This window comes from Astyanax mexicanus, chromosome 4 (genome assembly GCF_023375975.1).
Source record: "Astyanax mexicanus isolate ESR-SI-001 chromosome 4, AstMex3_surface, whole genome shotgun sequence".
In the NCBI taxonomy this organism is placed as follows: Eukaryota; Metazoa; Chordata; class Actinopteri; order Characiformes; family Acestrorhamphidae; genus Astyanax; species Astyanax mexicanus.
The window spans coordinates 24,003,756-24,018,841 of record NC_064411.1 but is presented as its reverse complement, the minus strand read 5'-3'; the positions used below and the strand labels follow the sequence as shown (position 1 = coordinate 24,018,841).

Here is a 15,086-nt window from a genome sequence, read left to right as displayed (position 1 = left end):
CTTGGTTGTCAGCGAGCATACACAACTTTTTGTTTCTCATTACCGAAACAGCTAGTTTTTAATGTTTAAAAAAATGAAAATGTTATTGTGTTTTGGGAATTTTTAAGGTTTTTAAAGTCTAAATACAAAAAGCTAGCAAAAGTTTAGCCAGGCATCATGGTGGCCCCACAGAGATCAAAGAAGGTTAAGGTCCCTCATACTCCGCAACAGCCTTCTCATACACCGCAACAATTTAAGGCCTGTTGCGGTAGAGAGATTCACTGTTGCGGTAAAGAGAAATTAATGTTTTAAGTGACATGAACTTATATATATATATATATATATATATATATATATATTGTTTCATAAAAAAGCCTTTATTTACTTATAATAAACAATATATAAAACAATACATGATGCAATTTCAGATAAAAAACAGATTTATGTAGCAGGGCAGTGACACCCATATAACTTCCGCATAAGATATAAAAATAATATATAAAAATAATAATAATAATATATATATATATATATATATATATATATATAATATATAATTTTCATATATATAATATATACATTTCATGAAACAACTTTTATTGTTATAAACTGTTAATAAAGGTTGTTTCATGAAATTTATTTTTATAAACTTTTATTGTTATAAACTGTTTATATGTATATATATATATATATATATACACACACATTTTATGAAACAACCTTTATTAACAGTTTATAACAATAAAAGTTGTTTCATGAAATGTATATATTATATATATGAAATTTATATATATACACACATATATACATTTCATTAAACAACTTTCTTTAATTTTATCTTTAATTTTAATTTAGTTGCACATTGATGTTTACATTTTTCATGAGATTAATGCTTAATACAAAGATGTTTAATGAGATGTTGAATTGCTTGTTTCATACTTAAATATTTAATTTCAATTTAGTTGTACATTGATGTTTATATCTGTCATGAAATTAATACTTAATAAAAAAGTTGTTTTATGAGATGTTGAATTACTTATTTTGTATTTAAACATTCCATTTCAATTTAGTTATACAGTGATGTTTAAAGTTTTAAGGAATTTATGTCTAATGAGGTATGTTGAAATTTGTTTTATTAAAATACACAGTTCAAAATAGGATATTTTCACAGCTTGAGTCTTACTGAGAATAATTTTCAACAGCAAATACCACATTTTGTTCAATATTACTACTCCATACAAAACTCAAGAAGTACATCATTAGAATTTGTTATTTATTCACAGCATTCACACTCTGTGTTTGTTGTGTAAAGTGTTATTGTTAATTAAGTAGGAATCCTTGTAATGACTCTTTACCGAAACATTGACTCTCTTTACCGAAACACCATTCTCTTTACCGCAACACATATTTATTTACTAATTATTTTACTGTTATAAAACAAATTCTAGTTTATAATGGTATTTGGATAAATTGTATTTCTTCATAGGTCATCTGTACTAAATAAGAAATTATACATGTAATTTTTCAGTTAAATATCCTGAAAAGACAGGACATGAATCATGAAATCTGTTGCGGTAATGAGACAAATCATAAAATAAAAAAAAATGGGAAACTTATAAATATAATATTTTCTGGGTTATATACACATATGAGCACAACTGTTAATAATATCTATTTAAAAAGTAACAAATGTGTAACTTTTAAACCATATCTGTTCTGTGTTATCATGTTGCGGTACTGAGAATGTGTGTGCTCTGACTGACTAAAATGGTGCAAAATATACAGAAAAAAATTATAAAATTAAAAAAAAAAAGTATTTCTAAAAAGTTCAGACCCTAGTCTTGCATAACAAAAAGAAATTTTATATTTAAATGCCTTTTGAAATTTTTCAAGTGTGAACCCTTTTAAATCTGTTTTTCGTGAGAATCACCCATATGGGACATTGTGCGTCATCCTGTAAAGAGCAAAGCACAACAACAGCACAACACTGCAATCATGGCACTCTAGATTTGGTTGATTTTATACTTAACTTAAATGATAACGGTATAAACCAAATAAAATAACTTGATTTAAAAATAACTTAAAACAATAAACGTGGTCTCTCCAAATTCGACACAAAATGCCCCTTTTACAGTGAACCTCTTAAACACAAGCATCTTTAGAGCACCCTTTTGCTGATAAGGCCTGCGTATAGCCAGACACCAGCTTTGGGCAGCTTCTAGCCCTATGTCTCATGGACAACGGAGTTTTTGTGCTGTACCCATGTTTTTAAATCCCACCAACTTTTTTTGAGCTGACAGGGACAGCCACTCCACAATCGTCTAGAACATCTGAAACCAAAACTACCACAGATCCATTGGCCTGAGAAGTTACACAAAACAGGAACCCAAAACTTGTGTGGCATGTCTGAAAAAGAATGAAGCACATTCAGAAAATAGCTCAAAAGTCCACAATATAGTATAAAAGCTTAGTGATGCCCTGGGGGTGCTTTGTGTCCTCTGGGACTGGAAACATGAAGCATGTGGGGGGGAAGATGGATTAAATCAGATGGTTAATCAGGAGAAACACTGTCTTCTGTGAGGAAAAGTCTTGCAAATTTATAAGAGTGCGAGTTGCTGCAGTGAAAGCAGGACACTCTTTCTGCTTAATACAGTAAAGGGTACAGTAAACTGTATACAATTAGAAAATTTAGTGCAACAATAAATAAAGTACATAACTCCTAAATAACTATACAGGCAGAGAACAACAATCTATCACCGCATACAATTTCCTAGAGATGATAAATCAGTTACCAACACGGGAATCCATGGCTCAAGCTCTCAACTAGTTACACTATGATTAACTAGTGCAGTCTGTTAACTTCCTCTATCTTTTAACCAGAGCAAGCAAACACACACACACACACACCTAGAGTGGATGCCAGTTGCAGGACAAACCCAATAGAAGGTTTTTGAAAGGGTTTGAAGGTGCGGGTATAACAGCAAACCCAAGAACATTAGTGACCATGAGGATTGGGCATTAAGTTTAAGCCGGTAATAACAGCACAACAGTGCTTAAAAACATGCCACAAAACAATGCAATGAAAAGTAAAATACAACACTCATTAATGAACCTTATTAGCAGACCCAACAAAGTAAAAGTGTATTACCTCTCTTATTTTGGAGGATGATGAACCAATGTTTCCTTCACTAACAATTGTAGCATCCTCGTCATCATAGATCACAGAATTCATCTTAAAGAAAAACAAAACAAAACAAACTAAACTACAATATTTACAATACAGAGGTCATTTAAACACATAACAGAGAGGAACAAAAAAACATTGGCATTCTCTCACTGGCCAAAATATTCAGAAACCATTAATGAAGAGGGTAATAGACCTCAACCTGAAATTGTATGAATACAAAGAGTATCTAGGCAATAAATGAAAAAGACTGAAAGTTGAGAGAACACAAGTATACAGAATGCATTTGTTGCAAAGAAAACAAAATAAAATAAAAGAATTACCAAATAAATTACATACCTCTTCATCATCTGTGGAGACTGCACCACCACAGGACTTAACATGCAAATACAGCACCTGTAGTGGCATGGTGGATTTACATTGACGACACTCAGCCTTTGGCATCTTTTCAAATTCCTCTGCACAGAACGGCAGCGGATCAAGAGAGAGTTCATCTTGTAGAGGAACTATGTAAAGTGCCGTTTTTCCAGAGGACGTCACCATCCTGATAAGGCTTGCTGTGTAGCCCTCCGAGTCAGGTGGCACAACACCAAGCTTTCGTCTTCCATTGCCTCCTACCAATACAATATTAATGTAAAGATCCATTGAACGAACAACAATTACCACACTGGAAATACATACAGTGGCTTGCAAAAGTATTCATACAGGGTCATCTCAAAATATTAGAATATCATCTTTGAAAAGTTACTTTGATTCAGTAAATCAATTAAAAATGTGAAACTCATATTATATAGATGTATAACACACAGTGTTTAAGCGTTTTATTTCTTTCATTGTTGATGATTTTGGCTTACAGCCAATGAAAACCCAAAAATCAGTGTATCAGAACATTTGTATATTATATAAGACCTATTGATACTTTTGGCAGTATGCTAAGTCCTGCTGGAAAATGAAATCTGCATCTGCATAAAAGTTGTTTTCGGCAGAGGGAAGCATGAAGTGCTGTAAGATTTTGTGGTAAAACACTGCACTGACTTTAGACTTGATAAAACACAGTGGATCAACACCAGCAGATGACATGTCTCTCCAAACCATCACTAATTGTAGAACATTCACACTAGACCTTAAGCAGTTTGTGTCTCTCCACTCTTCCTCCAGACTCTGATTTAATGAAATGTAAAATTTACTGATGATCAGTGATGGTTTGGAGAGACATGTCCATCATCTGCTGGTGTTGATCCACAGTGTTTTATCAAGTCTAAAGTCAGTGCAGTGTTTTCCCACAAAATCTTACAGCACTTCATGCTTCCCTCTTCTGATAACTTTTATGGAGATGCAGATTTTATTTTCCAGCAGGACTTGGCACACTGCCCACACTGCCAAAAGTATTTTTGGCAGTGTATAACATTTTTTGATACACTGATATTTGGGGTTTCATTGGCGGTAAGCCAAAATCATCAATAATAAATGGAATAAAGGCTTAAAATAGATCACTGTGTGTCTATATAATATGAGTTTCACATTTTTAATTAAATTACTGAATGAAAGTAACTTTTCAAAGATATTCAATTTTTTTGAGATGGGCCTACATATTGCCACAGAAGCTCAATGGGATTTAGGTCAGGACTTTGACTGGGCCATTCTAACACAAATATTATTTGATCTAAACCATTCCACTAAGGCCTTTAGAGAACAGCTGTATTTATACTGAGCTTAAAATTACACACCGCTGGACTAACTAAATAAGTGACTTCTGAAGGCAATGTGTTGCACTGGATTTTATTTAGGGGTTTCACAGAAAACCTGAAAACTTTTGCACATCACACTTTGTTTTTTTTTTGTTTCATTCCACTTAATGTGCTACTTTGTGTTAAAATATCAACACATTTAAGTTTGTGGTTGTAAGGAGACAAAATGTGAAAAAGTTTAAGGGGTATAAATATTTTTGCAAGTCACTGTATATTTGTTGAAGAAAAATCACATCTAAATAAAACAATAGTAAAACAATTATGTAAAATACTGCACACCACGTACACATTTAAATAGTTAACATGACACGCAAGACTACACAGGTAAGCCTAGAATAAATATGACTATGCACCTGGAGCCTTATACAGCAGCCATCCTCCAGTGAGTGCCTTCATTTTTGGAAATTCTGCCTCCAGAAACCCACATAACTACAGAAAGTAAAAACAAGAACAGACAGTTACAGGGAACTCATAATCCATGTATATAGAGAACTGGAAACTTGACATTTAAATTCAATTAAAGTTTCCTAAAGTCAGCTAGGACAGTTTAGAGTTAAGCTTTAATGAAAGATGGTGAAAGAAACACATACTAACTTCAGAATGTGTCAGGTCTGCAGCAACAGAAATAGTGCGCTTGCCCAATCCAGCCTGGAGTAATTCCAGTTCCTCAGAAGGTGATGGTGAACTGTCTGTGTTTTTGTTAAGGAGAAACACATTAATAAGAAAAGGTTTCCAGTTTTTTTTGGGTGTTTTAGGCTGTAATATGGGTCTTCCAAATTTTCTTTTTTGTGGTGCTCCCTTAAAAAAACCAGGAAATGACCTGCAAACAACAAACAAAATGTTAGTGACACAACCAGTTAACAGATTGTGAGTATAAGCATACAATTAAATCAGTAAAGGTGGATATGGACATAACCTGGCCATTTCCTGTGCTATGCATGGTTGAGGAGCAGGAAGAGAAGGAGGGGGCAGTGTCTGTCTTTGTTGCTGTACCTGACCTCCCTGTCCCTGACTTAAGCTTTGAGTCAGCAAATTTATTAGAGTGCGAGTTGCTGCAGTCACATCAGGGCACTCTTTCTGCTAAATACAGTAAAAAAGTGTCCAGTAAACTGTATACAATGAAATCATATAGGGCAACAATAAATAAACTACATAACAAAATAACTCCTAAATAACTATACACGTCAGTTATGCATACTAGGTGTTCCATCTGATAACATTTCCCCTCAAATTCAGCCTGTCTTTTTGGGTTAACTATGGCAGGTACATTTACATACACACACAAATATTATATATATATATATATATATATATATATATATATATATATATATATATATATGTATATGTATGTGTGTGTGTGTGTGTGTGTGTGTGTGTGTGTGTGTGTGTGTGTGTATATGAATGAGAGAGACGCTAACAGAGAGAGAGAGAGAGAGAGAGAGAGAGACGCTAACAGAGAGAGAGAGACACTTACAGAGAGAGGGAGACGCTAACAGAGAAGGAGAGGGAGAGAGACGCTAACAGAGAGAGAGAGAGAGAGAGAGAGAGAGAGAGAGAGACGCTAACGGAGAGAGAGAGACACTTACAGAGAGAGGGAGACGCAGACGCTAACAGAGAAGGAGAGAGACGCTAACAGAGAGAGAGAGAGAGAGAGAGAGAGAGAGAGAAACGCTAACAGAGAGAGGGAGACGCTGAGAGAGAGAGAGAGAGACGCTGAGAGAGAGAGAGAGAGAGAGAGAGACGCTAACGGAGAGAGAGAGACACTTACAGAGAGAGGGAGACGCAGACGCTAACAGAGAAGGAGAGAGACGCTAACAGAGAGAGAGAGAGAGAGAGAGAGAGAGAGAGAGAGAAACGCTAACAGAGAGAGGGAGACGCTGAGAGAGAGAGAGAGAGACGCTGAGAGAGAGAGAGAGAGAGAGAGAGAGAGAGAGAGAGAGAGAGAGAGAGAGCGAGCGACGGAGAGGAGGGGTGTTAGCTAGGTAGCTAACCAGCTATCCTACATTAGCTCCATCCGTGTGTATGACGGTGGCTGCTTGCAGACTCTAACATGACCGCTGGTTGAGTTAGATTAAAGTAGAGTTAATCTGATTTATAAATTAAAAATGTGAATTTAGGGGATGCAACCCCAGCACGACCTGCCCAGGGAATCGTTTGGTTGTACGTTGGAGCACACTAGCTAGCCGACTACAGGCTAGACGTTATCGTACTGTTTTTGGTCCTAGCTAACTGGCTACAAACACAGCTTAATATAACAACGAAGACAACAGTATTATATAATTCAGTAATTAGGTAAAAAAAAAATTATAAGCTTCAATTTATAAACTGTAAATACCTGTTGTTCGGCCTGGTTAGCGTCCGTCATGACGACCGGTCGAGTTGGCGGGCTGCGCGGCAGAGGCTCCAGCTGATGACGTGAACCTTCAATAACCCGCCTTTTCACCGTGGCCACGCCCCTTCTCCTCTCGCCACACCCCACACGTCAAAAAGGGGTCAAAAAAGACTTGCAAACAAAACCGAGGAACGCAAAGGAGGGAACGTATTGCAAAAATAAAAGAGGGACGCAAAGCGCAAAACGCAAAGAAAAAATGGTGTTGCAAAAGATTCATTATAAAAATAATATCACAAGTGAAAAAAAATAATTTATGTTCTCTTCTTTGTTTGCAATATTAGATTTTTTTTGCAATTCGTGGAGATTTTTTTTCACGATAGTTTTATTTTCTCGTCAGCATTAAAGACCCCAATTTGACTCCATACTGCACTTTTGTTGCATGGTTCTGAGCAAGATGCAGTAATGAGACCGGTTACATTTTTAAGTTTTTGTAATTTTTAGTAAATGTCATTTAATTTAAATGCTTTAAACATTCCAATATAATGTGACATCTTGTATTCACTGAACTTTTCATATAATATAAAATATGAATATAAAACAATACTACATTCCTTATGTGCTGCATGTTTTATTTTGATTCTTGCATGTTTTCTGCACATGTAGTTATTCTTAAATCTTGGATCAAGGAACAAGTTAATGTTCAGAAGGAGTTGAGTGGTGGTATGTGCGATATATTTATGAAATTCCAAAAAAAAAAAAATAGCGTAAACACGTTTTATTGTATTACACATTGTAGCAAGCAAGCTAACAATACTGAGCAATAAAATCACTTATAAATAATTGGACAGGCTGACTTATACTTACTGACTGCAAGATGCAACCTGAGGTCATATATTTTATCAAGCTTTCAGATGGTTTTTACTTGACTATTGAGCTCTAAAAATGTTACACATCTTCTTGTGATACTTTTTCAATTGATGATGGAGATTTGTGTAGTTGCATTGTGGTAGTGTGTTTGGGTGATATTCTACAACGTACCTTATATTTTTCTTGGGGTTTCATGTGTTAAGAATATATAGCCACCTTAAATCACTTCTGATGGGTTTACACTGCTCTATCATCCAAACTTGCATTTCACTCTTTAGCCAAAAGTTTTTGGACACTGTTCTATTAGCCGAAATTATTGGCATTCCCCTATTTACTCAAATGTTTTTTGATGCCAACATTTAGCAAAATGGTTTTGGACGTAGCTCTATCATCTTATAAATAGGCATACCACTATTTAGTCAAAGGTTTTTGGACTCCACACCACTTTTCTGATAAACCTGTGCACATTTCTATCTCTTCTATCTCTGAGTGGCACTCTAACTGTAGCCATCTTGCCTATATTGAAATGTAAGTGCAAACAAGTTGGGGCATCACTTGAAGTTTACCATCAACAGTGAGGACCAAGTCCATCTGGTACAACTTTACATTTATTACATACATTGTTAAAAAGGTTTTATCAGTTTGGTGTACATTTTTGAACAGGGTTACCATGCATATTCAAAATTTACCATGCAAGTTAACAATCATTTAATACAAGGAGTAAATGTGTGACGAATACCAGGACCCGAGGAGACAAGCGCTAATTAGTAAACACAGGTTTATTTACAGGACTAGACAAACAGAGGTAGTCAGGGACAGGCAATGTCCCTGATAGAAGTTGGTAACCAGAAATAAAACAAAACGAGGTCTAAGCACTAGAGTAAACGGTAGGCAGAAAAAGGGTCAAGAAACAGAGAATCAGAGACAAGAAAGAACGCTTTGTACAGAGATAGAAAACTAGATAATACGCAGCAACTAGGGAGTTGCACTGAGGGAGTATTTATAAGACCAAGTGGAAATGCTTGAGAGACACGTGATTCTCAGAGTCACTGTAGTTCTGAGCCTGAGGCTGCTGGGAAACTGAGTCTTTAGGCAGAGAGGCTTCAGGAGCAGGCAGGTTGACAGAGTCAGGCGTGACAGTTTTATCTATTTTTACATATTTTCTTTAATCTGTAAAACACTTTGTGAGTAGCTCTGAAAAAGTGTTATATAAAAAGAGATTACTTACTTACTAGCATTGTAAACCTGTTGGGAGCATCTGCTAAAAGCTTACATTTTTGGAATTCTCATTTGGGTGCCTGTTAATACTTACAAAATAATAACAAAAGTAGTTCTGAAGATCCATCAGGTCACAGAGAGGTTATCAACCATTTCTTGAGCGGATATTTTAATATAAAAGTCTTTTTTATTGAAACCCACACATATAAGTAAATATAGAGGTGAAGCAATACAAAGATATTCCTCTTTATCCCTCTATGGTAACAGATTTTTAATCAGAGCGACTGAACCATAGACCAACACCAACAGAGGGAACGAATGAGCCCGCAACCTTACTGCACTACACAAACCTGGAGTGGGTTGATTTCAGTATGAGAACTACAGCTGGAGCGTTTTATTCAACCTCTGGAAAGGATTTTGTTGGCCTCTCTGCGGGGTCTGGATGCTCCTCCGGTCCACACAGCCGTACTAGGCACAGTGTCGTCTCTCTGTGGCTCTGGGTCTCACTTTTGGGAGCACTCTCTGGAGTGGCTTAGAGTGTTCCCCCTCTCCTTTCATATTAATGGGCCTGGTGGTTAATAGTGAGTGGGGGCGATGCGTTTTAAAATCATCGGGGGGGTTGGGTGTTGGTTGTGTTTTAAAAACATCAGCGTCCTGTCATTACTTTCCCACCGCGCTCCGCAAATCTATTTGGGGATTGGATTTAGTTATGCTAATCTAACGTCTGGGGCAAACATTGGCAGTGCCCTCATTTGAACTTCTTCAGAACTGAACTCCTACCGGATTGGATTAATTTAGCTGAACCTGTAATATGTATTGTTAAATTCAATTCATGTTCATTTCTGGCAGAACGTGTCCCAAGTGAAACATTTGTGTAGGATAAGGTGTTCCGTCCAAAAGATTTACGATTCGCACTTTTACTTTGTATCACAAATTTGTGATATTTTTTTCTCTTGTGTGAATGTGCTGGTGATTTTTGAGATGTATCTGTTGAGTAAAACTCTTCCCACAGTCTGAGCAGTGATACGGTTTCTCTCCTGTGTGAATGCGCTGATGCAGTTTGAGAGTATTTTGTTGACTAAAACTCTTCCCACAGTCTGAGCAGTGATACGGTTTCTCTCCTGTGTGAATGCGCTGATGCAGTTTGAGATGAGTCTGTTGACTAAAACTCTTCCCACAGTCTGAGCAGTGATATGGTTTCTCTCCTGTGTGAATGCGCTGGTGTTTTTTGAGAGTACTCTGTGCAGTAAAACTCCTCCCACAGTGTGAGCAGTGATACGGTTTCTCCCCTGTGTGAATGCGCTGATGAACTTTGAGATGAGTCTGTGTAGTAAAACACTTCTCACATTCTGAGCAGTAATATGGTTTCACTCTTGTGTGAAAGCACTGATGCAGTATGAGAGTATTTTGTTGACTAAAACTGTTCCCACATTCTGAGCAGTAATATGTGTGAATGCACTGGTGTTTTTTGAGAGTACTCTGTGCAGTAAAACTTCTCCCACAGTCTGAGCAGTAATACGGTTTCTCTCCTGTGTGAATTCGCTGGTGTTTTTTGAGAGCACTCTGTTGATTAAAACTGTTCCCACAGTCTGAGCAGTGATACGGTTTCTCTCCTGTGTGAATGCGCTGGTGATTTTTGAGATTACTCTGTTGAGTAAAACTCTTCCCACAGTCTGAGCAGTGATACGGTTTCTCTCCTGTGTGAATGCGCTGGTGTTTTTTGAGAGTACTCTGTGCAGTAAAACTCCTCCCACAGTCTGAGCAGTGATACGGTTTCTCTCCTGTGTGAATTCGCTGGTGTTTTTTAAGATTACTCAGTTGATTAAAACTCTTCCCACAGTCTGAGCAGTAATAAGGTTTCTCTCCTGTGTGAATGCGCTGGTGTTTTTTGAGAGTACTCTGTGCAGTAAAACTCCTCCCACAGTCTGAGCAGTGATACGGTTTCTCTCCTGTGTGAATGTGCTGGTGTATTTTGAGATCACTCTGTTTGGTAAAACTCTTGACAGAGTGCTGATGTTTCTCCATGTCGGGACTTGGCTTAATTTGTCTGTTAAATGTAACAAACAATTTCTGCGTGTTCTGGAGGTTTTTCAGGATGTCTTGTGCTTCACCTCTTTCAGCAGTTTAACATTGCTCTTAGTTAAATATCCTGGTTGTTGGTGATGAATTTCAGGAGAATATTTTCATTTCTGGAAAACACAAAGAAAAATGCCATTGAATATTAAAATAAAAGCAGGTCAATTAACTGAAGAGAATCTGGGCCATCTTCATATTACCATAAAAGTTTCTGTACTTTTTTCCCATTCTAACTTTATAGTGTAAAGGGGGCGCTGGTGGTCCTCCGGCCACTAGAGGGAGGCCACATTTGGCCACTCGCTATAATCAATTTGACACCTGCTTAGTCTTTTTATAAGGACTGCCCACTGTTCAGACAGACAGTCTTCATTCTGTTCTGGTCTCACTAGAACCTGAGATATGCACTCCTGAAGTCCTTTTTTGTATATGTAGGTCACAAATGAAAATTTGGTGAGAAATGTAATTGTGATACGGTTGTCCATATTTTATCGAACCGTTCGGGTCGGCCTGCTGGTTCGATACACCCGGAAGAACCACGATATTTTAGTGTGCGCATTAACAGAGCAAACGAACGCTCTTAGTAATTAACAGCCCCGCAGTAAATGTAGGATTGCAGACTCGGCCACATGGCCAGGGGAGGGGCTGCTGAGCGCTGCTGCTGATGAAGCAAGTGAAGGACACGTTTTTTACTCCTTCCCCCCACTCGCCCAACTGCTGTTTTTTACTTTTTACAGAAGAAAAAACTCTTTAATTTGAGATTCCCTGTTAAGAAATTAAAAAAGTTTGAGTTTATCCAGCTGTCTCTAGCTGGTTCTGGCGACAAAACATTAATGTTTTATTTGTGGTTATTGAATGGATACGTTCTGTGTATTCTGTCTACTGTGCCCCACGCGATGGAGTGCCGCATTTTGGCTTCAGGGTAGAGTTTGATAACAAGGTAAAAACAGTCAGCAGATAAAGCACAGTGTGATATCAGTTCCTTTTTTATAATAAATGTTGTGATTTTAATTAATCTATTCCTTTGTTCGGTTTAATATTGGCTCTGCAAGTGTGAGTAGGAGCACCTTGTTGATTTGAAATAGAAAGGGATAAAAACATAATTCATATATATCAAAACCGAACCGAAACCGTGGCCCAAGAACCGCGATACAAACCAAACTGTGGCCACACTGTACCGTTGCATCCCTAATATTAACTCATACAATGTATTTCAGCATTTCAGCAGTTTGGAATGAATATGCTTGAGAGAGAGTGAACTCTCAACCTGACTCTTTATGTTCTAGAAATAAGATAATATAACTTATTTTTCCAGACGAGGGACAGAAAGACATAAATACTTGAGTTTTACAGATTGAGTGGGTCGATGACAAGGCAGAGAGCACAGGACAAGATTAGCTAACATGCTCTATCACAAGCAAACCCGGGTGCTTGTTAATTATTTTATCATAATAAATGTTATTTTATACAAAGTACAGTATCAGTGGAGACCTATTTTATGCATCTACATACAAACAGCTCCAGAAATGACACATTTTAATTAATTAATTCATAAACTATGTGTTTGTATCTTTTAAAATAAAATATAAAAAGAAACGCAGATGGATGTCGGAAATTGCAGCGTGTATTTATGTCTATATATGTGTATATGCGTGTATATATGTTTATTTTATAAGGGGCCTACACAATTAATAATCTTTTTTTTATATTATCCATAGCAGGCAACAACAACAGCTCGGGAGTACTTCCGGATAATAAAGTAATTGGTGGTATGATGTGTCTAATACACTGCCGGATTTACATAATGATTGAGTTATGAGTTATGGTCCACAGTGGGCTAAGGGATTTTAACAGGTAAACTTAGTAAAGTTTAGCTGATCAGTTAGATCCGGTGGAAAACACACAGTTTAGAGGCAGTGAGCAGAAACTGCTTTAAACTACCAACATAAAGTATTGTACTAAATTCTGGCTATCCTCTACATCCAGCTTCTATCAAACTAGTTAGCTAAATTAACATTTGTTTATTATAGCTTACAGTAAATCCTGCAATCCTAAATTAGTAAACACAAGTAAAAACAAATAATTAGTTACTGGCTGATCAGGTACATCAGGGCAGCTTGAACACACACACACACACACACACATATATATATTGATCTGTTTTGATTGGGAGATGAGTCTTTTTAACCTGCAGAAACAGCTCCAGAAACAATATAATCACAGTTTACATAGTTAGCTCCGTTACCTTTCTTTTAGAAAAATTTCTGTATATCCAGATATGTTTAAACGTCAGCTCCTGAACTTACAGCGAGGGGGAGGGCTTCCCCACACTGACCCTCCTCTGCACCGCCAGAAATCTGATTGGCTGTTTCTCCTGAAAGGCGGGACTTTTTCCTTGAACTGGCACCATAATTGGCGTTAAGATATTTAATTATCTCTCAATAGTTTTTTTTTTTTAATACGGAAAACTTACGGGAAAATACTAATGCGGGAGGACGGCGGGAAAGAAGGGTTGAATGCGGTAGTTTCCCGGCCAAAACGGGAGACTTGACAAATATGAACATTAGCTACTTAGTTAAAAAAAGCACTGGGAACATTAGCTAGCTAGATACCATTCGCTACTTGGTTAAAAAAATCACTGGGAACATTGGCTAGCTAGATACCATTAGCTACTTGGTTAAAAAAGCACTGGGAACATTGACTAGCCAGATACCATTAGCTACTTGGTTAAAAAAGCACTGGGAACATTGGCTAGCTAGATAACATTAGAAACTTGGTTAAAAAAAGCACTGGGAACATTGGCTAGCTAGATACCATTAGCTACTTGGTTAAAAAAGCACTGGGAAAATTGGATAGCTAGATAACATTAGCTACTTGGTTAAAAAAGCACTGGGAACCTTGTCTTTTCTCTCTGCCAGTCACTTTAAGGAAACACGTCAGCTCCCACTGTAGATAAACACTTAAACATTATTCCCACATTAAAAAATCACATCATAAAACACTACAATTGCTACCACATTTGTAAATCTGTGCATAAAAACTGTGTGGTGCACATTTTTTTTATGTACCACGTACAATGTTTTGTTAAAAAAATCAGCAACTGGATAGGGGGTACATTCATTTTGAAGGTAAGGTTTTAGCCTTTAGCTAACCTAACCAATGCTATTTAGATAGCTAGCTAAGCTAAGCTAAGCTAGCAGGCAATTCCAAACAATAAAATACTATTAGCAGCCTGAATGTCTTAAACAAATTATATTTGTGATGAATTGTTGTTATATATAGTCTAAATGGTAGGATAATGTACAAGCTGTCTGTAATGGTTAATCCTTACATTTACAATTAACTTTAGCTGTTAGGTGTGGTATTGGTAACAACACTGGATCATTTTACAAGCTAATGTTGCTAATGCTCCTGCCTTAGTGCTGAAAAAATCTGTAAATCCAAGCTTACTGTAAAAAAACAAAAGCGCTTTACACACCCAAATAAACAATTTTCAGGAGAGAAATCTGTGTAGATTAACATCCAGCACTCGCTTTCCCGAGAGAGAGTGAGAGAGAGAGAGAGAGAGAGAGAGAGAGAATGAATACCGTATGTCGTTCAGCTCATCCTGCTTTTCCTCCGGAGCTGCGGGAGAATAAACCTCCGTGAAATGAGCAACAGTAGCTGAAATTTCATGTGACTT

General features: G+C 36.9%; 3 protein-coding genes across 5 annotated transcripts in view; all 3 read right to left on the bottom strand.

Moving 5' to 3' along the window:
• Nucleotides 1-15,086, bottom strand: part of LOC125801365 (zinc finger protein 239-like) — a 362,996-nt gene that overhangs the window by 35,540 nt on the left and 312,370 nt on the right. Inside the window, exon 1 of one of the 3 annotated variants that reach the window (XM_049477976.1) lies at nucleotides 14,883-14,957. The exons of 1 other annotated variant lie outside the window; for it this stretch is intronic. The gene's annotated coding sequence lies outside the window, so the exon portion shown is untranslated. Of the gene's footprint in view, nucleotides 1-13,649; nucleotides 13,747-14,882; nucleotides 14,958-15,086 lie in introns of those variants that run through there. One more of the 3 variants, XM_049477974.1, reaches the window with a different exon arrangement.
• On the bottom strand, nucleotides 2,872-7,380 carry LOC125801402 (uncharacterized). The gene is made up of 6 exons (XM_049478078.1): nucleotides 7,250-7,380; nucleotides 5,828-5,991; nucleotides 5,506-5,731; nucleotides 5,265-5,340; nucleotides 3,503-3,777; nucleotides 2,872-3,211 (listed from the first exon to the last, which is right to left on the bottom strand). Exons 1-6 carry the CDS (start codon nucleotides 7,277-7,279, stop codon nucleotides 3,083-3,085), a joined length of 900 nt encoding a protein of 299 aa, XP_049334035.1. The 5' UTR covers nucleotides 7,280-7,380; the 3' UTR covers nucleotides 2,872-3,082.
• Nucleotides 8,873-15,067, bottom strand: LOC125801298 (zinc finger protein 665-like). The gene is made up of 2 exons (XM_049477791.1): nucleotides 14,992-15,067; nucleotides 8,873-11,520 (listed from the first exon to the last, which is right to left on the bottom strand). Exon 2 carries the CDS (start codon nucleotides 11,354-11,356, stop codon nucleotides 10,259-10,261), a length of 1,098 nt encoding a protein of 365 aa, XP_049333748.1. The 5' UTR covers nucleotides 11,357-11,520; nucleotides 14,992-15,067; the 3' UTR covers nucleotides 8,873-10,258.

Coding starts and splice junctions, on each gene's coding strand:
- LOC125801298 (XM_049477791.1), bottom strand. CDS start 11,356: ATGGAGAAACATCAGCACTCTGTCAAGAGTTTTACCAAACAGAGTGAT.
- LOC125801402 (XM_049478078.1), bottom strand. CDS start 7,279: ATGACGGACGCTAACCAGGCCGAACAACAG. Junction 5,732..5,827: donor ATAGCACAGGAAATGGCCAG/GTTATGTCCATA, acceptor TGTTGTTTGCAG/GTCATTTCCTGGTTTTTTTA. Junction 3,212..3,502: donor TCTCCACAGATGATGAAGAG/GTATGTAATTTA, acceptor TTTTTCTTTAAG/ATGAATTCTGTGATCTATGA.